The sequence below is a fragment of the Phalaenopsis equestris genome, unplaced genomic scaffold (genome assembly GCF_001263595.1).
Source record: "Phalaenopsis equestris unplaced genomic scaffold, ASM126359v1 Scaffold000002, whole genome shotgun sequence".
NCBI classification, from domain to species: domain Eukaryota; kingdom Viridiplantae; phylum Streptophyta; class Magnoliopsida; order Asparagales; family Orchidaceae; genus Phalaenopsis; species Phalaenopsis equestris.
The window spans coordinates 70895746-70918972 of record NW_018164444.1 but is presented as its reverse complement, the minus strand read 5'-3'; the positions used below and the strand labels follow the sequence as shown (position 1 = coordinate 70918972).

General features: G+C 35.0%; 1 protein-coding gene across 1 annotated transcript in view; it reads right to left on the bottom strand.

Moving 5' to 3' along the window:
• Nucleotides 1-9290: 9290 nt before the first annotated feature.
• Nucleotides 9291-23227, bottom strand: part of LOC110026631 (dolichyl-diphosphooligosaccharide--protein glycosyltransferase subunit 1B) — a 30881-nt gene continuing 16944 nt past the window's right edge. Inside the window, exons 4-8 of the mRNA XM_020727641.1 lie at nt 22320-22467; nt 20726-20905; nt 19361-19429; nt 11695-11784; nt 9291-9520 (exon numbers count right to left, since the gene is read on the bottom strand). Of these exons, the coding sequence (XP_020583300.1) occupies nt 9395-9520; nt 11695-11784; nt 19361-19429; nt 20726-20905; nt 22320-22467 (613 nt within the window). The 3' untranslated portion in view covers nt 9291-9394. The remainder of the gene's footprint in view (nt 9521-11694; nt 11785-19360; nt 19430-20725; nt 20906-22319; nt 22468-23227) is intronic.

The following is a 23227-nucleotide window of genomic DNA, read 5'->3' as shown; positions in this document are numbered from 1 at the left end:
AGAGTACTTTGTTACTCCGTAATGTGTGTTGTTATTCTGTTGGGCACTTCGTTACTTTGCAATGTGCGTTATTACTTCGCAAAATATTTCTTTCTCGGTAGCGTGTTTCGTTATTCCGTAGGATACTTTGTTGCTCCGCAAAATCCAGCAATAGTGCCAAGCAGAGGGCAACTGACATTGGTCTATGGCAGCCGACGAGCGATGGCCGACGACTATGGAGTTCGGGAGTGATATTCGGGTCTTCAGTTTAAAACAACACTAGAAATAGGCTCCTGCTAATTCACCTCCTCCATGTCCTCCTCAAGTGAAAAGAGAGATCTATTTATAGGCCCTAAAGAAGGGACATTTTCTTTCTTTTGCTAATAACTATCATAACCATCTGTTCGAACAGTCCACATTGTCCACTAGATTATAAGAGTTTCTTTGATGACCTGATGGATTTAATGACCTTGAAATCAGGTGATGTTGGGCTTGTTTGATTCCTCTCGTCAAGATGCTCAATTTGACAATAGATGCTTCAAATTTGGAGTTCATTTAACCCCCAAACAACCAACCAAAGCATCCAAAAATTGGTTTAAAGGTTTAATCTGAGGTTGATTTGACTCAGATTTGGATCAATTTTGGCATCATTTAGTCTGTCTCAACAAGCTGGTTAATTTAACTATAAATTTGCTAAAATCGAAGCTCTTGATGAATTTTAACTAAAGTCGGAATATTTTTTGTCGGAATATTTTTTACTCAAATTTTTTCCTAAAATTTTTTTTTTTTTGAGATGCATGACAAATGCCTTAGAAAATTTGCTCAAAATTTTTTTTAATATTCTTGATGACACATCAATACTAAATAAAGTGTCAAAATAGTCTCTGATTATTTACATGGAGCCGTTTTAATCATATTGCCAAAATAATTCCTGACAATTTTAAAATTGAGTTCGAATAGTTCATCAAGTATATTATTTCAACTCCAAGTTAAAGAGTCAGAAACTATTTTGGTACTCTTATAAACTCAAGGATTAAAACGGCTTAACGACCTCATGCAAATAGTCGAAGATTTACTCATAATGAGTGATGATAATATTTTTGATGTGACGTTAAAGATTTGAGCGATATACAACAAATACGAATGTCTAATTGTTAGGCATATAAATACATAAGAAATGTGTGACATATATGTAAATGCCTTTTAGAAATATATAATTTACTTACTTGTCCCTATAAAATTCATAAATCGAATTTCTATTGCAAGAAACCTAAATAATAAATAAATAAATAAATAAATAATATCCTTAGAATACATGCCATAATAAGATGCTGACAATTGCATAAAATTTTTCAGCTAAGAAAAAATATTTAAAAATGAAAAGTAGCTCATAAACGTAACTCTTTATTTTTGAAAAACAATTTAAAAATTAAAATTTTCAAGAAAGAAAATTTGTGCCACCTTCATATTTAAAAATAAATAAATAATATAATATAATAATATAAAAATTAATTTAATAAAAATTAATTTAAAAAAAAAAAAAAGGAAAAACCAAAGGAATCGTAGGCTAGCATGATAAAGAGGTTCCCTCTTCCTTAAGATCACTGGTAACGTGCAAGGAACAAATTAAAAATAAAAATTAATGTAAAAGTCTTTTTTTTTTTAATAATTAAAATACTAAATAAGTGGATAATTTTTTATTTATTTATTTATTTATTTATTTATTTATTTATTTTACTTGATTGTTGGACCTTTGGGAGATATAATAATATATAGCTTTTCTTAATATGGCAGAGTCGGAGGGGTGTAACCTTAAATTTTTTAATCTTTTAATTAAATATTGGAAGAGTAGAGATTTAGGGATTCTTATTTTATATTTTTGCCCACGTTTCACTAAAACTTTCTTTTTTTTTTTTTGTCTTTTTATATTTTTAATTATAAATTTAATGTAATTTTTTGTTGGTTATTTCTATTTCTTCTCTAAAAATATAATATATGTGTGTGTGTGTGTATTGTTGTGTCGTGAACAAATTTTCATCATCTGACATGAATTTCGAGGCATAGCGTGAATCTCGAAGTAACCTGTTGAACAAAGAATGTTAAAACTTTGATTAAGCGTTGATTTCAGCATACTTACAGTCAAACTGGTCGGCTCGATGAGACGGACCCAATGATATCAAAATTGGTCAAATCTGAGTCAAATTAAGCTCAGATCAAGTCATTAAATCGTTTTGAAAGTTTTTTTGACAAATTTGAAAGATCAAACGATTGTCGAATCCTACGAGCTTGTAGTTAAATCGAGTGTCTCGACAAGATGAATCCAGACAACGTTAAGGTGCTCAAATGTATGTTAAACGTTGTCTGATCGAGGGAAGCCGCCTGAGCTGTCTGATCAAATTAATTCATATTTCTACAATAATTGCACCTAAAACTCTATAAATAGAGTCTCACCTCTCTCATGAGAGAGAGAGAGGGGGAGCTTGAGTCTTGAGGAAGAGCTTAAAACTTTGAAATGAGCTGAATTTTATCATCACTCCTACTGCCGTCGGCCACCGTCAATCGTCGTCAACCACCACATGACGAACCAACCGATCGCTATCAGTTGCCACTCATATTTTTTTTCAAAAAATTTATACGCACGTCGACGTTGAAACTTGAGAGACCTTCTAACCCTTTTCTGTTTGTGAGAGAAGTGTTTGAAACTGAAATTATCATTTTATAGTGAAGCTCTTTGTTGGACCATACGCCATGGTTTTTCTCTTTACAGGCTTTCCACATAAGAACTTATGGTGTCAATACCAGTTGTTTCTCTCTTCTAAGTGTGTATTAAATCTTCTTACCACGCTAAGACAATACTACATTACTATACTGTCGTGAATTTTCTAGCACACATTAGTTTGGTGTCTTATGTAGAAAACTACAATACCACCGAAGTACTACGAGGCTCACTACATGGCCACCAATCACAATATTTGTGACAACGGAGCAACCCACTCCAACACCCATCACACTGGGGAGCAGTCAAGAATTCAAGGGCGGTATGTCTTTTCATCTCTCCACCCTAAAAGATGTTATTCAGTCGACAAAGGCTTGTCAAGTTTTTCTTTGGAAGACCGAATGCGCAAAATAGAGGAGTTTCAACTAGAGAACCTACAACTCCTACACGTGGCTCAACGAATGTTGCACACACCGTTGGATCAAGTTCTTTTACCACTTAATCAGTGACCTGCAGGAAATGTGCAGCTTGAAAATACTCATATCGGACTCCCTCACTGGGAAGGAACAATCTTCTTGCCAGGATGGGATGTTGACCTCCTGAATACTGCAAGTTCCACTCATTCATCTCGCGTAGTTCACTTAACACTGTCTCACCTTATTATCGTTCCTGATAATGTCATCCACGATGAGCTACGACGTTTGGTCTTGGAAGAGTTCCCTTTGGATAATAGGGATTATTTTCTTGCTCGTCGCAACTTCCAAGAATCCTTTTCCTTAGCAGAGGCAGTTCTCCAACATCCTATCTGAGAGGGCTTCAAACTCTCTAACATTGAAACCTCAAAACCATCATAAACATTTAGTGTGCCTCTTATGCGCTTTTATGCCAAGTATTCTTGACCACTCTTAAAGGGCAAGCTCGCACCAGATTTTAGTCTCTTTCAGGGGACATTGTTAACACCTTTAACGAGTTTGCCACACTATTTTTGAAGCAATTCATGGCAAACCGACGAATCATCAAGGATTCATCCCATATCTCAGGAATTCTCCAAAGTGAATGAGAGTCACTCAATGACTACTTCTACAGGTTCTCTGTTGAAGCTTGTAAGATTCCAGCAGAGGATCCAAAGTTGTTAAAATGAGTCTTCCTTGGTGTGCTCCACCTAGGACCTTTCTACTCGCCACTAATGCGGGAGACAATTCACTCTTATATCGACTTTGTCCTTCTTATTGATGCCTAAATCTTCACAGACGATGCCATCATTGTGCATAAGAAGCAATTTGAGCAATTTGGAGGAAAGAGCGAACATAACACCGGACTCAATAATCAATCCTCGCATTGGAGAAAGTCCAAACATAGGGGAATCACGACCTTCCTCCCATACCTAAAAACTAGCGAAGCAAAGATCGACCCAAGAAAGAATATACAATGTTCAACACATCGTGTGTTAATATCCTGATGGTTATCAATGACGAGGAAACTGCTAAGTTTCCTCACCCCTTGTAACCTAACTCAAGAAATTAGGAACAATACTATCATTGTCATCAGAGTCGTGGTCACGCCAATGATACATGTAAGCAACTCATGGAAGAGATTGTTCAGCAGGCATATCTTAGCTGATTTGTTCATAGCAAACTAGTGAGTATCGATAACGCTCCCACTGGGGGGGCTACAGACACAAAAGCAACAACGTGAGAATCACTAAATGGAGGGGAGAAATTCAGACAATTGCTGGAGGCCAGTTGTTGACCGATCAAGTACTTATCACTACACGTAGAGAACCGATGCAGAAGAAACTATGCTTCAAGCATATCACTTTCGATGATTTCCAAGTCCCTCGCTAAGATCCTCCTGTTATTAGTGCAAGAATTGACGATCATTGCTACAACATGAAAAGGTTCCTGATCGAGAATGATAGCTCTGCGACGTGTTGTTCTACTCCACTTCCTTAGCTTGGGATTGATAAGGGAAAGGCTTCAACCCTCTTTAGATCCATTGTTTAGTTTTGACAATCGACTGGTAAGGGTTGAAGGAATGATAATTCTCCCCATTGTTATAAGAGATTTTTGTCGACATAAGACGCACTCAATACAGTTCATCGTCGTCAAGTCAGAAACAACATATAATGACATCTTCGGGAGGTCCCTGCAATCCATCTTTAACATTGCGACTTCTGTGGCACACCTGAAACTCAAGTTCCCAACTCCAGCAGGGATGTCGTTGTACGAGGAGATCAGCAGATAGCACAATCATGTTATCTAGAGCAAGCCCGACCACACCCATCGGCGACACTTAGTGTTGAGAACTTTGATCTTTTATGATGAGAGTGTATCTCAACAGGCTTTTCCCGTTGAAGCATTGGTCCACATCCTACTCTTTGATGAGCACCCCAAACGAACAGTGCAGCTTGGTTCCACACTTTCTAATGAGCAAAGTTCAAAATATATTGATCTTCTCCAAATGACCAAGATATTTTTACATGGACCCCGACCAACATGCTTGTAGTCGACCCATAAATAATGCACTCTTTAAATGTTGATCTGACCTTTAAACCGGTCGTCCAAAAGAAGCACAACTTCTCCTCTGATCGCTTAAAAGCCATCAAACATGAAGTCAAATATATATATATATATATATGATCATCGATGTTGTAATTATTACAATTATTATATTAATTAAATATTTAAATCCTTGCCCACCCGCCCATACCTGTTCAGCTTGACCCTCAATCAACAGGAGATATTTAGTTGATAAAATCAATGCGAATACGTCTCAAAGAAGAAAATTTTTTTCCTATGCATGAAAAGCCTCTTTCACCTAATCGTGCTCATTAGTTAGTCAAAAATCAAAAACCCAATCGAACCAAGCTCATTTGGTTGAATCGTATCGATTTTAAAATAATAATTTAATATTTCTATTCTATAAAATTTAGCATTTGAATTTTTAATTTTTGAATCGTTTTGATTTTTCCCTGAATCACATACACAAAAAGATCGAACAATATTAAGATCATTGCGAACCGATTCATCCAAACCATACAACATACTCTCATAGGAATGAATGAATCGAGATGAATCTCACCACTTAGAGTTCTAATTTTAAATGAAACTAAGAAATAACATGTAAAACTAAATAGTTGATACACCACTAACAAATTTTCATCATCCGACATGAATCTCGAGATGATATTTTTTAGTAAGAAATATTCAAATCTTGATAAAAATCATTCAGAGCTCTGATTTGATTTCAGCAAACTATAGTCAAACTGACCGGCTCGATGATACGGATCTGATGATATCAAAGTTAGTCCAGTCTGAGTCAAATCAAGCCAAGATCAAGTGATTAAATCATACTTGAAAGATTTCCGACACATTTGAAAGATCAAACGGATGTCGAATTCAGTGAGATGAATCCAGCAAGTCCAAGATTACTCAATTCCAACATTGTTAAGGCACCAAATTGTCCATCAAATGACATCCGAACGAGGGAAGTTCTCCGGACCGTCCGATCAAAATACTTTATATTTTTGTATTAATTTACACCCAAAAAACTATAAATAGAGCCCAACCACTCAAATGAGAGAGAAGTCTTGAGAGAGAATTTGAGGCTTTGAGAAGGAGCTCAAGTCCAACATCACCCTTGGCATCGTCAATTGTCGTCGACTACCACTGACCGTTGGCGACCACCGTCGACCTTCCTCAACCACCACCAACCGTCGTCGACCACCACCGATCATCACTGACCTTCGTCGACCATCATCGACTGTCATTGACACTGTCGACCACCGCTGACCAGACGTTACCAGTTGACGTTGTAACTTGGAAAATCCTCTTTCCCGACAGTGGGGCAATGGGCATTTGTAATTATTAGGGGTGTAAACGAACCGAACACGAACGAACAGAGCTTGTGTTCGTGTTCGGTTCGTTTGAAATTTAATTTGTTTGAAGTAAGCTCATGTTTAAAATTTATCGTGAAGTCACTGTTCGTGTTCGTTTCTTAAGGAATAAGTCGAACACGAATATAAAACGAGCTGTTTGTGCTGCTCGCGAACGACGAGCCAGTTTGACATCTCTAATATTAATATATATAAATAATATATTATATTATTTATATAACTTATCTTATATAAATATACAATATTTATATCAGTATATTACTAATATAGTATATTAATATATAATAATTATTATTTTATTATATATTATAATTTATAAAATTTAATTTTTTTTAATATCATAATTTCTTTATAAATAACTATTTTAAATTATTTAATATTTCGAACAATAATGATTCAAACACGAACGAACGCATCAATGTTTGTGTTTGGTTCATTTAACTAACCGGATGAAAAAAATTTGTTCATGTTCTTCTCGTCTACTTATCGAACAAATCAAACACAAGCTCATTGACGAACCGAACAAAAATTGTTCGCGAACAACGAGCTTTTTTGACAGCCCTAGTAATCATCATCCTATAATAATTTTTTATAACTGGACCAGACCCCGTGATTTTTTCTCTTTACTGGTTATCCACGTAAAAACTTCTGATGACATCACAGATTGTTTCACTTTTATCCGAGTGTGTGTTGAATCATCGCGCGATGCTAAGACGATAATTCATTACTCTACCGCTGTGAATTTTCTAGCACACATCAATAATAATAAGAGATTAACAACAAACACATGATTTATGTTATTTGATTGTGATGGATACGATGAGAGTAGGGTTGTTATTTGTGTTATTTGTGTGTGGGTGTCTATGTATGTGCATGTATCTATACATACATATGTATATTCATATGTATACACACATATATATGTATGTATGTATGTGTGTAGAGAGAGAGAGAGAGAGAGAGAGAGAGAGAGAGAGAGAGAGAGAGAGAGAGTAGGTAAAGAAGATTGATTAAGCTGGCGGCTGAAGAGTCCCAGCCATGAATTAGCTGTTGCCCGAAACAAAAGGAAACTATAGCATCCACATGCCACCTCGTAAAGGGATGCTCTACTAGCTATACAAATTCGATTTAATTATTTCCTTTCCACCGGATAGTTGTGCTATTTCCATCAAGTGCAAAGCTATATAATTCACAGACAAACCCACACTTAAATTTATTTTACTTTAAATTATATGTAAAACTAATGGAAACATCTTATTTTAAAACATCATTTTTGTATGCTATATCATTTTAAAATTAAAAATAAATCTAATAATAATATTTAAAAAAAAAAAACTACTTTGTTGTACACAGCTAGCAATAGAATCATTATCATGATCATCATCAAATCTATCGGCAACAGATTTTTTATTTGATTAACCAAGATGGATAGCAAATTGACAAAGAAAGAATGCTATTTTGAATTAAACATGCATTTCATGAAGATGTTGATCACTCATTCATTCTTTATATATATATAAGGAAATCAATATTTGCTCCAGTGGACACCAAATATCGATTCGTGCTTAATTCTGATTTGAAGAGTCCGCGCCACGGTATTCGTACCCCTGACCCGAGAGACTTATGTCAGAGGCCGCACCAATAAGCCGTTTTTTTGTGTGCATATATATATATATATATATATATATATATATGCACACCAAAAAATGGCTTTCATGGGCCAAGAATATGTCAACAGACCTAATGAGCCTAGAAAGACCATCTCCTCCAAAGACACAATCACCACATGCTGAAATGACATGCCGATTTGCTAGCTATCACGTAATAGCTTTTGAAGTGATTTGTCAAGATGATCTATTGATCCTTCAAAAGGTCTCCCTCGATATTAGCTAACGATCGAAGTGAAGATTATCATTAAATAATAGACATATGTCCATTTACGGCAGCCTGACCCCCACATCAACATTATTCAATTTGAGCATAATGTACAAGCTTCATACTAAACAAATTCTATTTCTCCTCTCCATATAGTTCCTCAAGGATAGAAAGCCACATATGAGTCATACAAATAAATGAGCTATACATTCAAAGGGAACACGAACAAACCTCTGAAACAATACCTTCCCCTTCCATCTCTCTCGTAAGGAACCAATAACTAAGCCTTGGAGAGCACATAAACATTCCTTTTCATCTCCCTTCTCAAGTATTCTTCGATTTATATGAGCCCATGAGATATACAAGTTAGATTTGAAGCATTTATATACAAGTTAGATTTGAAGCATTTATATAGATAGATATATATATATATAGATATACAAGTTAGATTTGAAGCATTTATATACAAGTTAGATTTGAAGCATTTCAAGTTGGCAAAAACAACAACTCTCGCAAAATCAAAAAATTCTTCTCTTTGAAGCATTCATTGATAATTGATTCAAATCCTACAAAAGCTTAAACTAAACCCATATTTTTTTGTCTTCAAATCCAATCATTACTTGGATTGGAATCCTTCATTATAAGATCTTAATTCATTCTAAAATAAGAAGATTTACATAAATACTACTCAATTCCTATATATTTACATATCTAACGTCTAAATTTTGGTGTTAGGTATGTAAATACCAAAGAATTAGTTCGTATGTATGTAAATGCCTGTCATAAAAACAAACAAGAAAGAACAAAAACGTTAGAAGTCCAAAATTTAAAAACAATAAGCAATCTAATCCAAAATTTGTGCCATAATGACATGTTCTTGCATAAATCCGTACATTCCTGATTCCCTAGAGGCAAATTCTTGCAATTCTTCATGGCTTTGCAAAGGACAGATCCATGCGCAAATATGCAATACAGGCACTGAAGAAAAGGAAAATTGCAGTTACCAGCATCAATGGCTCCGCAAGCATAAATATTGGGTTGAAATTGTAATAGACCTGAAAGACAGCAAAGCCACGCACAAGATTATTTGAAGAATATGAAGGAATTGCAGCAGAGGAAATAAAAGCTGAAATAGCAAAAGAATTGTATTGAAATTAGTTTTGAGGGCATTTGCATACATGTCACCCAATTCCTATGTATTTACATATCTATCACCTAAATCTTTCACATCACATCAAAAAAAAACCATCATTTTAAGTTTAAAAAAAGTAAAATACACCTTTTCGTGTTTTGGTAAGGTGGCATGTATGTATTTATGTAAAAATTGAAGTTTAGGTGTTAAATATGTAAATACAAAAGAATTGAGTGGTATGTATGTAAATATTCCAATTAGTTTTCACTCACTTATATGGTAGAAGAGAGAGTGAGAAAAAAGCCTTTTTTATACTTGTTGATTGATGAGAACATGCGGGTCTTTTTAGTTTTTAGCAAAAACTGATAATTATTTATCTTTGTTTGGGGCAATTACATACAGAGCACTCAAAATCAAAACATTGCTATTTACAAATCTAGCACTCTCTTTCATCCATTTCTCAAATTCAAGATAAAACCCCAACCCATATTTTATCAAATTATCAATGAATTTTTCATGACACACTTAAATGTATCAGTTTGACAATCCAAAAAAATCACCAGGGTGTTAGTTTTGTAAATAGCAATATTTTGACAGGTGTATGTAATTAACCCTAAGTTTTTTTATTTTATTTTTTTAATAAGGTTTGGTGGAGAAAAGTAAAATGAAAAATGGCTGTCCATATTCCCTAGATAAATCCCATTACCTAATAATCTAAATGGAACCAAAACCCCTTAAAATTTTTGAATTAAAATATATTTATATTTTCTCCAACATCTTCAAACCAAATATAGCATAAATGATGAAAAGAAGTGCAGAAGATTAAGGGTCTGTTTGGGCAGCTGCAGCTTATTAAATAATCTGTTGTTAAGCTGATTAAAAATAATCTACTGATAAGCTAGGTGCGGTGACTACTACAAATTTTTATTTTTTTGGAAAAGTCAAACCGCTGTCAGAAAACTGTCATCACACCTAAATAAGTGCGGTGTGAAAACACTGTTTTCAGCGTTTTGAAAATACATAAGCTGTCAAAACGCAGTTTACCCAAACAGATCAGATGTGTTTTCAAAACGCCACCTCACCAAATAAGCCGCCCCAAACGGACCCTAAGAGATGTTGAAAATTTAATTTAGAAAGTTGAGTCAATATATTCCAACACAATTTTGATCAGAAAAGATTTTATTGACATTTGATTTGTTCAGAAATAAGTATAATAGATAATTAATAAATCAAAACTTATATTGTACACATTCAGATCAAATCCAAAAATATAAATCCAATGACAATAAAATCTACCCTAACCAAAGTTAGATGAGAAATTTAAATATTGAGCACAAAATTCTTATATATTTATCTATCTCGCACCTAAGCTTTTATATTTACCTACATAGTACTTCGATGCTTAAAACATATGCATGAAAATGTGTATTTCACTTTTAAAAAGTGATAATAGTGCTATTTTTGACGGGATATTTAAGATTTGAGTGCTATGTGTAAATATGAAAGTTTAGGCGTCCTATATGCACATACACAAGAACTGCGTGCTATGTATATAAATGCCCTAATTTAGAATTTATTTTCATGGCCCTTTCTCTTATTTTTGTTTCTTTTTTTCATTTTTCTAACCATAATGCCCAAATTACATAAATGGAAAATTGGGTCAATTATATCACCAAGACAAAAATATCGATGGGTGCAGCAGCATTACTCGATCTGAAATGTTGTATCAAAAGATGTAAGATTAACAATTTGGGACATTTACATACATACCACCTAATTCTTATGTACTTACATATCCAACACCTAAATTTTAGTTTTTACATTTATACCCCCTAAATCTTTCTTACCACATAAAAAAATACCACTGTTGTGCCTTTTCATGCATAGGTAAGGTACAACATAAGTAAAAATTGAAGTTTAGATGTTAGATATGTAAATTCATAGAAATTGAGTGGTATGTACGTAAATGTTCCTAACAATTTTTTATCTATGAAAACTGTATTTAATGATCATGAAATAGTGCACCCAAGTTAGATGCAAAACTTTCAGTATAAGAATGAAAAACACTGGCATGACTACAACTAATGAGAATATTACCTGGAAAGGAACGTTGTGCTCTGGAACTACATTCTTCTTCTTGATGACCACTGTAGTCCTCCCAACAACATCAAGGTACGAGTAAGTTTTCTGCAAGAAGCATAGCAAGTTACTTGAAGCATTAAAGGACCAAATATGGGTCCATAAAATAAATAAATAAAAAATAATATACTAAATTTTGAGGAATAAAGCTATATAATAGATGGTCATAAATAAAAGAATAATACCAAATAGAGATGAAAGATGTAATTATTGAGTAGCATAGGATTAACAATAAAGTGGCTTTTGCTAAGTAAATTACTAATAAAGATGGCAAAAATTTAACTAGAATGGATCATAGAAGATAAAAAAGAGAAGAATAAAGTATTTATAAATGGTGAGTTGAATTGATGCATAGGTTTTAATACGATGAGTAATGAAATGATTAATGGTGGGTATGGCATGGTAAATAGAAGATAAAAATATGATGGAAGGAATATAAATTAATTTGAAAATAACATATGAAAGTAGAAGCTCAACTTTATAGAAGGAAAATAGCATTTGGTTACTTCCCAAAGTGAGACTGCTAAAGTACAATTCACAATTTTCCACCATTTAAAAATAGGGGATGAAAAGTATTCATGCAGAGATTATAAAATGATTCCATGATAAAGTTTGGCCAAACCATAGAAGTAGTTTATTGCAAGCTATTCCGCCGGTGCTTGGCCTAAAGGCAATTTTGATCTTTTGTACACCTAAGGGAAATTTAGTCTTTTATTATTATTATTGTTGGTTATAAATAGGCCTAATATATTAGGGTTAGGTTTATGCATGAAATTGAGTCTTCTATCTCAGGTTTAGGGTTTGGGAGAGATTTCCTACCTCTCAAATTGTAGGTGCTTATCTTTTGTGCGTGTGAGTTATTAGTGTTATATTACTTTGATTTGATGTTCGAGAAATAAAATTTGTATTTGCCCTATTTTTAATGAAAAAACGTGCCGATTTTGATGTCTGATCACATCACAAGCATGAGAAAAGTAATCAAAAGAAATAAGTGTTCTATGATTAAATAACTTAAAAGGGTAAAAAACTTGTTATCTTCCAAAGTAAAGAGAATTAAAAGGTTGAAATTGAACCAAACTATGTGTGGGATAAAATATCTAGGTTACAGCAGAGAACGTGCATTAAGATTTTTCTTTAGAAATATTAACCAATGATGCAGCGGTCTTAATAAAAGAATAGTTATAACATTCCCTGATATATAAAACTACGGACATAGCGTCATGTGTTGTTCTTGAACAATTACAGTTAAATCATCTCTAATTTCTCAACTTAGACATTTAATAAAACTAGTAATGGAAACATAAAATAAGAGTCTAGAGGAAAATAGTATTCAGTTAAAAGAGCTTTAGCCTTATTCTATATTCCAAAACATCATAATCATCATATTTGGAATTTATATAAAAAACATAAAAGTATACTATTTTGTCACTATATTCACTAAATGGTAGATATCGTTCTCTAATTTTAAATTTAATATCAGTCCCTGTAGATTAGCAGCAACGCCTCACCAAAATAATTAAACATATCACATTAGTTTTGATTTAGAACAATGAACACTTTGGGAATCAGAAATTGTAACTGTTGGATTTTTTAAGAAGATTTTATTTTTAATATCTTTTATTATTAGTATTTTCTATTTTTAAGGTGTAGAATTATTGGCATGACATAAGTTCCAGTTTTCTTCTTTTATTATGAGTTATGGCTGCAATTTTTACTTTCCTAATGCGGGAGTCATACCCCTCTATTTATCTTGCAATTATTTTTTTATGAAATTAAAGAGAAATAATTATTTTTCCCCTCCTAAATCTTACATGGTATTAGAGCCAGAAATAGTCGTCAAAATCAGCCTGATCATTCACGTGTTATGGGTGTCGTGGTTGCCTCCTTTAGCCCCACTTTTGCTCGAAACCGAGCTAGCTGGGAAAACATATGAGATCGCGGTGTACAAAGGCCTTGTCTAGGGAGCTTTTTCTTCCAAAAAAGCTCATTTAAAAATAATTTTTGAATAAACAACAATATAAAGTGATGATTGCTAAAGCAAATATTACCATATGAATAAAAAATGTGTTTTTTAACATTATTACCTATAACTTATGTATTATAGAAGACATCATTAGCCCTAATTTTATTACACTATAACCTCAATAGCTATTTGAGATGGCAAGGATCGAACTCACCTGCGAACAACCCATTGTTCTCCTCCAATTCGACTTCTACCGTCTTCAGAAGTCATATGTCCCCACTTCACTTGGGAAGGACAAGAAACAGAGGAAACATGTAGGCTCCTTCACCGGTATTCAGATTCTCTCTCCTTTCCCATCACCTCTTTTACCAATGAGTTGCGGTCCCAAGTAGCAATTCTCACATCCGTCGCCGCTCTCCATGCAAGCTGATGACTCTAGTAAGATGGCGTGTCAAGCGGCAGCGGAGGAGACCGTTGCCCTTTTCCTCGAGCTCTTAAATTATAGTATCATTTTGATCTCTTCTAAAGCAGTTTTGCGGATTGTTAATTATGCTTTATTAATGCAATTGATTATTCAATTATTAAATTTTATGGGTCATTTCATTGCGAATGTTTATAACCTCATAATATGAAATAATTGATGCATTATAGTTGAGTCATTTCATTATAAATGTTTATAATATCATAATATGAAATAATCAATATATTATAGTTGTAGAAACCCTCTTGGTACCGTGATCACATTTTGCCACCATGTCCTCCACGCCTCTGCATATCTCCACCCAATACATCTGTTGTCAGATGATTGTAGGTTTTTTGCACCCCTGAGTATTCCCTGATCGCACTACCATGAAACTCTTGTAATAATTGAGAATATATGTCGACGACTTGGGTAGCACAAATCGCCCCTGGTGGAGCAGTTGTCCTCTCAATGCATATGCTAGATGATTGTTCGGATCCTGTAGCAACTCGGCTCTTATCTTCCTTAGTTCCTCATCTGATTCATTTTCCTGCCTCAAGGCTTCCCAATCTAGGACCAAGGGTGCCGATAAGACCATAAATTTGGGCTTCCCCCCTTCTCGACAGTGCATTAGCTGTCTTGTTCTTCAATTCTCACCGGTACTGAATCTTGAAATCATATCCTAGTAGCTTGGATAGTCATCTCTGATGCTCCTGCGTCACCATTCACTACTCCAGAAGATACTTTAAGCTCCTCTGATCTATCCTAACCAAAAAATATTGTCCCAACAAGTAGAACAACCACTTCTGAATGGCCAAGACAATTGTCATTAATTTTCGTTCATATACTGGTTTTAGCTTCGCTCTGGCCGTAAGAACCTAGCTGAAATAGGCAGTCAGCCGCTGATTCTGCATGAGCACAACTCCCAATCAGTACGCTGAAGCATCCATCTCCACCACAAATGGTTTACTGAAATCTGAAAGTACTAATATTGGTACACTAGTCATGACCCACTTCAGATGTTCAATTGCTTGTGTTGTTGCTTCCCCCATTTGAAATGTCTTTCTTCAACTGTTTCGTCAACGACCAGGCTATCATGTCATATCCTCCCACGAATCTCCGGTAGTAGCTTATACTCCCAAGAATCCTCTCAACTCCATCAAATTTCTTGGTAAGGATCAATCAACCATAGTCTCGATCTTGGACCGATCCATTGCTACCCCAATTCTAGTCACCACATGTCATAGGTACTCCACCTCTAAATGTGCAAATGAACATTTCTTCAAGTTAGCATACAATTGGTGCTCCCTCAATATCTATAGGACTGTTATTAGGTGTCCCACATGCTCTGTCTCTGTACGACTGTAGATCAGAATATCATCAAAGAAACCCATGACAAATTTTCGAAGATAAGGTTGGAAAACCCTAATCACAAGAGATTAAAATATTGTTAAGGCGTTTGTGAGGTCAAACGACATCACTAAGAACTCATAATAACCTTCATATGTCATGAATGTTGTCTTGTGCACATCTGTCGGATTTATCCTAATCTGGTTGTACCATGACTAAAGATCAATTTTTGAAAACATAACTGCCACATAATGCTCATCCAGTAACTCATCAATAACAAGAATAGAAAACTTATCCAGCGTCGTTCCCTTGTTCAAAGCCCGACAGTGCATGAAAAATCTCCAACTACCATTTTTTTCTTCACCAATAAGACGAAACTGGAAAAAAGTTTTCACACTAGTCCTGATAATCCCAACCTCGAGCATCTCTCGGATCAACTTCTCTTATCTATTCTTCTGAATCTAGGGGAACCTGTATTATCTGACGTTGATGGAAGAAACACCCTCCTTCAATCTAATAGCATGCTTGTGCTCCCTTGGAGGAGGCGATCCGCTTGGCAGTTGAAAGACATCCTTAAACTGTTGTAGGAGTTGTTGGACGCCTTCCGGAAACTCTGTCAACTCTGAATCTCGAATCTCCTCAATGCTCTACTGCTCTACCAAATAACCCAGTCATGCTCCCCGAATCGGCTTGAGCACGATTTTGAGCGACACCATGGTTTTGCATTAACTAGCATCTCCTCTCAAGACCACCTTCCTACCCTCCACTTGGAAATCCACTATCAAGGACTTCCAATCCACATTCATCTCTCCCAATGTTCGCATCTACTTCATCCCAAGAATCACATCTGTGCTGCCCAAATCTAAAAGAAGTTTTCCACCACCTGCAGGTCATGTAGTGTCAGAACCAACTTTTAAATTCCCCGACTTTTCTCCACCTTCTCTGTCCCCATCATGACACCAAAGCTCCCTGTAGTCACCAGCTTTAACCTTCTCCACAACTTGATTTGAGATAAACTTATGTGTAGCTTCACTATCCACCAATATCACAATCATTTGTTCCTCAATCCATGCTCTCACATTCATAGTGTGATTCGGGGTAAATCCCACCACCGAATTAAGGGACACCTCCATCACATTCAAATGCAGATGCTCCTCCACTGCTTCCTCTTCTGAGTCCACACTTTTTGTATCTTCCTCCTAAACTAAAAAAGCCTAAACGCACACTCCTTGCAATGGTGTCTGAGGCGTATTTCTCTTCACAACGATGATACAATAATTTTGTTATTTTATCCTGCACTTCTGCATCTGTGAGATGCTTGAAACTACCCACGGGACGGGGTCCTGTATTCTTCTCCTTCAGCGTCTCTTTCTACAATGACACTGTTTGAGCCCTCGGTGTCGTGGCTATCAAAGTGCCCTTGTAGAATCCTCCAGTGTTACCGCCTTTGTCGGTCTTCTTCACCTATTTCTTATACTCCATTATCTGAGTGAGCTCCATCATTTCCCTCAATCCTCGTGGTATTAAGGGGTGGATGACTCCATCATGCCCCTTACACCATCTCTCCAATTTTCGGCCCATCCCCCTCCATCGGAAGTCTCCACTCCCCCTCCTCTCAGAGTCCTAGAGGGATGCTCTTATAGGTAGATGATGTTTTCTTCGTTGTCTTCTCGCTTAATCTCCTTCGCTTTTAACCTGGGCAAGGATTCCCTAATCACCCCTTGGTTAGGGTTTTGCAACTGGAGCGGTCGACACGGCCTTGGATTGCATCTCCATGAGTTTTTTCATCATCTACCGCATTTCTCCTATGCTCTTGAATCCATCATTCATTCGAATTTTAATGGAAGAAAATTTATCCTACATGGTGGCGAACCTTTCTTGCATCCCCGATTTGATTTACCCTACCTCTCATTCTAGCACATCCACTTTCTTTGTCGCCATCTCGCCAAGATCTAGGCTCTGATACCAATTTGGTACGCCTCGACATCAAAATCAGCGAACAAACCACAAAGAATTGATAATAGAAAGGTGAAGAAACACAAATAGGGGTTGCTCTTACAAAAATCAAAGAAAAACGAGCAAGATACAAGATTGATCTACTATTCGAGAGGTAGATCTTCTCTCCCACACCCTAGACGTCAATAGAAACACAACAAGAAAAAGAAAACAGCAGCCACAACAAAATATGCATGAATAAAACAAACCCTAGGTTACTCCCCTTAGTAGAATTCTCTCACAGCATTTCAAAAACTTTCCTTTCCAACTTTTCGTCCAAAATCCTTTAATTTCTCCTCCTTGTGTATGCAATTAAGCCCCTCGTGGACCCCACTTGCACCCAACTTTCCTCTTCTGCGGTAAATTGCCGCTCGACTGCTTTGCGTGAAAGGAATCAGCGCTCGGCTGCTTCGCGTTAAAGGAATCAACCCACTTCCTTTTGTTGTGGGCCGTATTGATGGCCTTTGACCGGTCTTGGATGGACTGGTTCAGTTTCAGGCATAACATAATTCCATAAGAAAATTAAAGAGTTGTTTCCAATCAAAATGTTGCTATCACAAAAATAAAAATAAATAAATAAATAAATACTTTATCAACAACAGCAATAACAAAGCCTTAATCCCACTACATGGGGTTGGCTGCATGAATCATTTTTCTCCATTGTGTCCTATTTAGTGTCATATTTTCATTCAGTTCTAAAAAAAACTTTATCCTGATGAGATATTAATGCATTCAATAAGATGTACTAAAACATCATTTAAATATACACATAAAGCAATGGCTAAAGTGGTAAAACAGCATTTAGAGGGCATACATACCACTCAATTCTTATGTATTTACATATCTAACACCTACACATACATATTTACCTGCACACCACTTAAATCTTGAACACCATATCAAAAATATCACTATCACACTCTTTTTAAATGGGTAATACACCTTCTCATGCATAGATTCATGTCACCAAGACGTATAAACGCAAATCTCAAACTTTGGTGTTAGATGTGTAAATACATAAGAATTGTGGTATGTTTGTAAATTTCCCTAAAAGTTAAGATATCCTAGCAATAAGATGTTTTCGAAGGTCTGCATTCAAATATTGACATAAATCTACATCAAGCGTGAGACCAAAAACTAATGTTTGAAGGGTTGCGCTAGTTATTTCCGCGATATTCAGACCAAATTTTGAAGGGAAATGTGAAATCAATATTTCAGTGGGTTTAGATATTTGAGAGCTTTTCCTAGCAACTTTCAACTGCCTTCTTTTTTTTATATGGAATTACTAAAGGATTTTTTTTTTTTTTCAGACCAACCAAATTTTAAACAGTACACTTGCAGTACACTTGAAAAAAAAAAAAGGTTACAAAGTTGAGTTACGTTTCGAGATAACTATTCTCATAGCAATTAGGATAGTTATCACAGCTTGGAAACTGCTTAAATGTACAAAAAATGATCGCCAAAGAAGAATAAACACAGTTTATGCTATTTCTAAAAAACTCTTCTTCAAGATTCTACATACATCTCAGAATAAAATAGGGTCATTCACCATTATTCTTTGCTTTCATCCAGCAGGGCTTGTGGAAGAAAGCTTTGAATTTTTTTGTTCACAGATGGCTCATTTGGGAAAATTTTATTAATTTTCTTTGGGGTATGGAGAGTTTTACTCCATCTGAGTAGACCACAGGATTACCAAAATACTAAGCAATCACAAGTCATGCTGAATCTTTACAGTTAAAAGCTAGATTAGGTGTTTACATATACTAGGGAAACATACCATACGTTGCACTGTGTGAATTATATAAGTGGATTTTGCTTATAATTCATATGATAATCATTAAACCGATAAAAATTACCTCTAAATATCGATCTGCTCCAAAGGGAAGTACAGCAGATGGGTTTTTGGATCCCTCCGGCAGTACAACCTGAAGAAAAAAAAAAGTGCAAACTTTTTGTAAGAAAGTTAGAACGGGTTAAACTCTACTGCTTGCATTTCCGTGCTAAAGAATTGATCATACTTAATCCCACCATACTATAAGTTAGCTCAGAGCATGTGATCAAATACATCCTCCCAACATAATAAACCTTGTCAATGCTTAATGTCTCATTTTTTTTTTAATTTGAGTTTAAAAATTCATTAACACATTAGATGTTTTAAGATAAATATAAGAGTAAAATGCTTTAGAAGCAAGCAAATCCCAAATTCTCAGAAAGCAAAACATGGATGCAAGACCTACTTGAAAAATTGTATGTTTCAATGACATAAAATAAGAAAACCAACTCACTCTCTTAATTTTACGTTTGAGGAATAAGTAAAATGTACGGAGCCACCCACATGGTTAGCGTCATTTTGATAGCACAGAAACAACAAATTAAAATTGGGTAGAAGAAGCACCCATTTGACGTGTAGATAAAATTGAAGTTAGAGGATTGGAATGGAGAAGTGTGCAGGAGGCCTAATTGTGCATGAATAGAATTATTCAAAATGTTCTATGGAGAATAGGTTCAACATCTCAGGCAGCACTCAATAAAATGAATAAAAAAATGAGGATTGACGAAGCTGTCCCCAAATAATTAGGATAAGGATAATAATGATGATAATGCCAAGGATGATGACTTCCACATAATAAAAAAAAATGGAACAAGAAACTTGGGGCACAAACATTGATGTAGAGAATATCTCCAAATGAAGGAGAATATATTGCTGTTATCAAGATACTTCTTTTTCATAGTATAAACATGAGAGGAATGACATTATCAATTTATAAAAATTTTGATTTGTATTTTCTTTAAGTCGGGACCTAAATAATTAAAATAATATTAATAATAAACCTATTTAATTTCAATTCTCCAACAAAAAAAGGAGAAAAAAGAAAGATAAAGCACAAAGCACCATCTATAAACTCCTCTATTTTAGGATTGTGATAAGGGTATTCTAGGAGTGATAAAAAAATTAGAGAATTATGTTGTCTAACAGAGTTTTCAAGTATCAATTCGGTAAATATGCAAAATTGGCTCCAGTTTTCAAGTATTAAAAGATGTTTTTCTAATGTACAACAGGGACCATTCAGAAAAGACATAAGCAGAAGATGGCAAGGAACATTAAAGAAGTAATGTGCAAAGGCAGGTTAACGAAGTGAGAGTGAAAAATTGTGAATGGCATGAGATTAGCCCAAATGAAATTAAAAAAAAAAAATCAAACAGTACAAGCGGAAACTTACTTTAATAGTTATAGAATCAACAAGAGTTTCATAGAGAGGACATCCAAAGCTGAAGTTCAAATAATGTTGTCCATCAGGCGATTCAAACAAGAAATCTTCCAGAGGTACCGAGTAACCAATCACAAAACTGGCCTTCCAACCTCCAAATAATGGATAACGAGGCTCTATTTCCAATTCAGACTGTAAATGTGACAACAATAAGCAAAATTAGGTTCAAATGCAAAAAATAAAATCGGTAACAGAAAGAAGTATTTTTAATAGCTTCAAAATGTTTATATAACTATACAATTCTCACTGCATGACACAGTTGACAATTATACTACTACAATCAAACAGAACTGATACTTGAGATGTGATGTTTATCATTCTCAATAAAACTATCTAACAACATGGAGATTCCCACCACAACACCACAAAACAAGAATATTGTGGTGGTAATTAATGTCGTTAAGTCATCCCCTTACTCTCACAACCACATTTTTTTATAAAAAAAACCAACAAAAGCAAAAGTTTTGGTTTAAAGGCTTATCACCCCTTCACCCCCAACCCCCCACACACTGCTTTCTCCCCTCCCAAAATTTGTATCTTGGCATAGAGGACATTAGAGTGGTAACTAATATCTCGCCCCACCTCAACACCAGGAAACGTGATAATGTCACGATATCATCTCGTTAAACATTCCAACCACCATTTTCATAACAAAAAAGGGGGAGTTTTGGCTCTCCATAAACCTCACAATAAGCCTCCCTCTCTCCTCTATCCCCCTTTCTAAGCTTCTATCATGAAAGGTACAGGCATTCTAGTGGTAATCACTCTCTCTCTCTCTCTCTCTCTCTCTCTCTCTCTCTCTCTCTCTATCTATCCATATTCACCTCTAAATTCATAAGACTAATTAATGTCATAAGATAAAATCCCCCTTGATTAATTACAAAAAACTTAATTCACTCTTATGCAGTTCGATGCTCAACCACTTTAGGAACCTTTTTTATCTTTTAAAGACTTTTTACACTGCTTCAACACCTTTTAGACACTCGATTATGAAAATCATGATTTCTCATATTTAGAGTAATAAACTTAAATGTAGTGCCCAACAAGATTTGTGACCTATGTTATTGAAATATCATGTGCCCTATATGCATGTCCATGTGTGTCAATGCATCATAGATTACCACAGGGTTTGAGTCCCTATTGCTGCATAAATCAAATCTAAGATTTATGCCACTGAAGTAAAAGCATCCTACTAAATGCAAGCTCGAATTTGTGTATTTAAATTCATTTACTACATTTTTAGATCGCTGCTGCTTTGGATTTATAAAAAAATATCGCATAGTTAGCTTCAAGTTCGGATGAGTTGCAAGGTTAAATGCATGGTTAACTAATGCAATCAATCTGCACTGTTCACAACACACACACACACAGACACACACATAAATATATGTATGCATACATATTTGTAACATTGATTTATTTCTTAAGAAAAAATGTAATTCATTCAGAAAACTTTGAAAAAACTGCTGAGAGACAAGCATTCATGATGTTTTGCACGGTAAACCTTTTTCTCTCCAATATCTAGTAATAAAAGATACTAAATTACCTTCTGATAATCAGTGCGCAAATGTGATGATGAAATATTCCCGATTGCATCTCGATAATATACTGAGTGAACTCGAGGAGGCAGTTTTGCAAGAAGTTGTTTGAATGATGAGGCGCCATTAATGGATGGCCTTGCCTGGTATTCAAGCCTATGAATGAAGTTTGGCAAATATAATAAGCGGCCAAAAGAACTGAGTAATAAGTTTCCAGCATTCAGGATCTTTTCTTCACAATTAGCTTAAAAATAGCTGTATTTAATAAATTTATGCACGAGATATTTTTTATGCGTGATTAAACATTGTAGTTGAGTTGCAGCTACCACCAACTCTTTCTCAAAAATCAATGGGCAAGTTAGAAAGAAAAAATCAAAAGAAAGACCGAGCGATGGAGAAAAATGATAGAAAATCATAATTAACTTGATTGAAAGAATAAAATATACTAATCTGCTACATTTCTTTAGAAGTAAAATGGTGTTGAAGACTATTGATAGAATGTTGTTCTGCTATATTTCTAAGCATGCTTTACATAACATGCTTATCTTCAGATTAGATTTTTCAGTTTGTATAAAATAACTTGGCTTGAAAAAATAGCTAAATTAAATGAATAAATTTAATAGAAATCGTCAACTTTAGTTGAAATAATGTATTTCTAACAAATTGAAGTAATTTTCTTCGCTGCTACTTCAAGAACATTATAATTGCAATTTGACCTTGAAACTACAACAGTAATGGACATAAGTTACAGCATGTCATAATCCTGCAACTGGAAAAAAAAAACGATGTCTCTTAGAAAAACTACTCAATATCTTCCCCCCACCTGTCTGCAACCAGCAACTTTTAGACTACTTTCTTTCACTCCCTATATTTTATCGCAGTAACTGACTTTTAAGTGGAGCAACCAGTGGAGTCG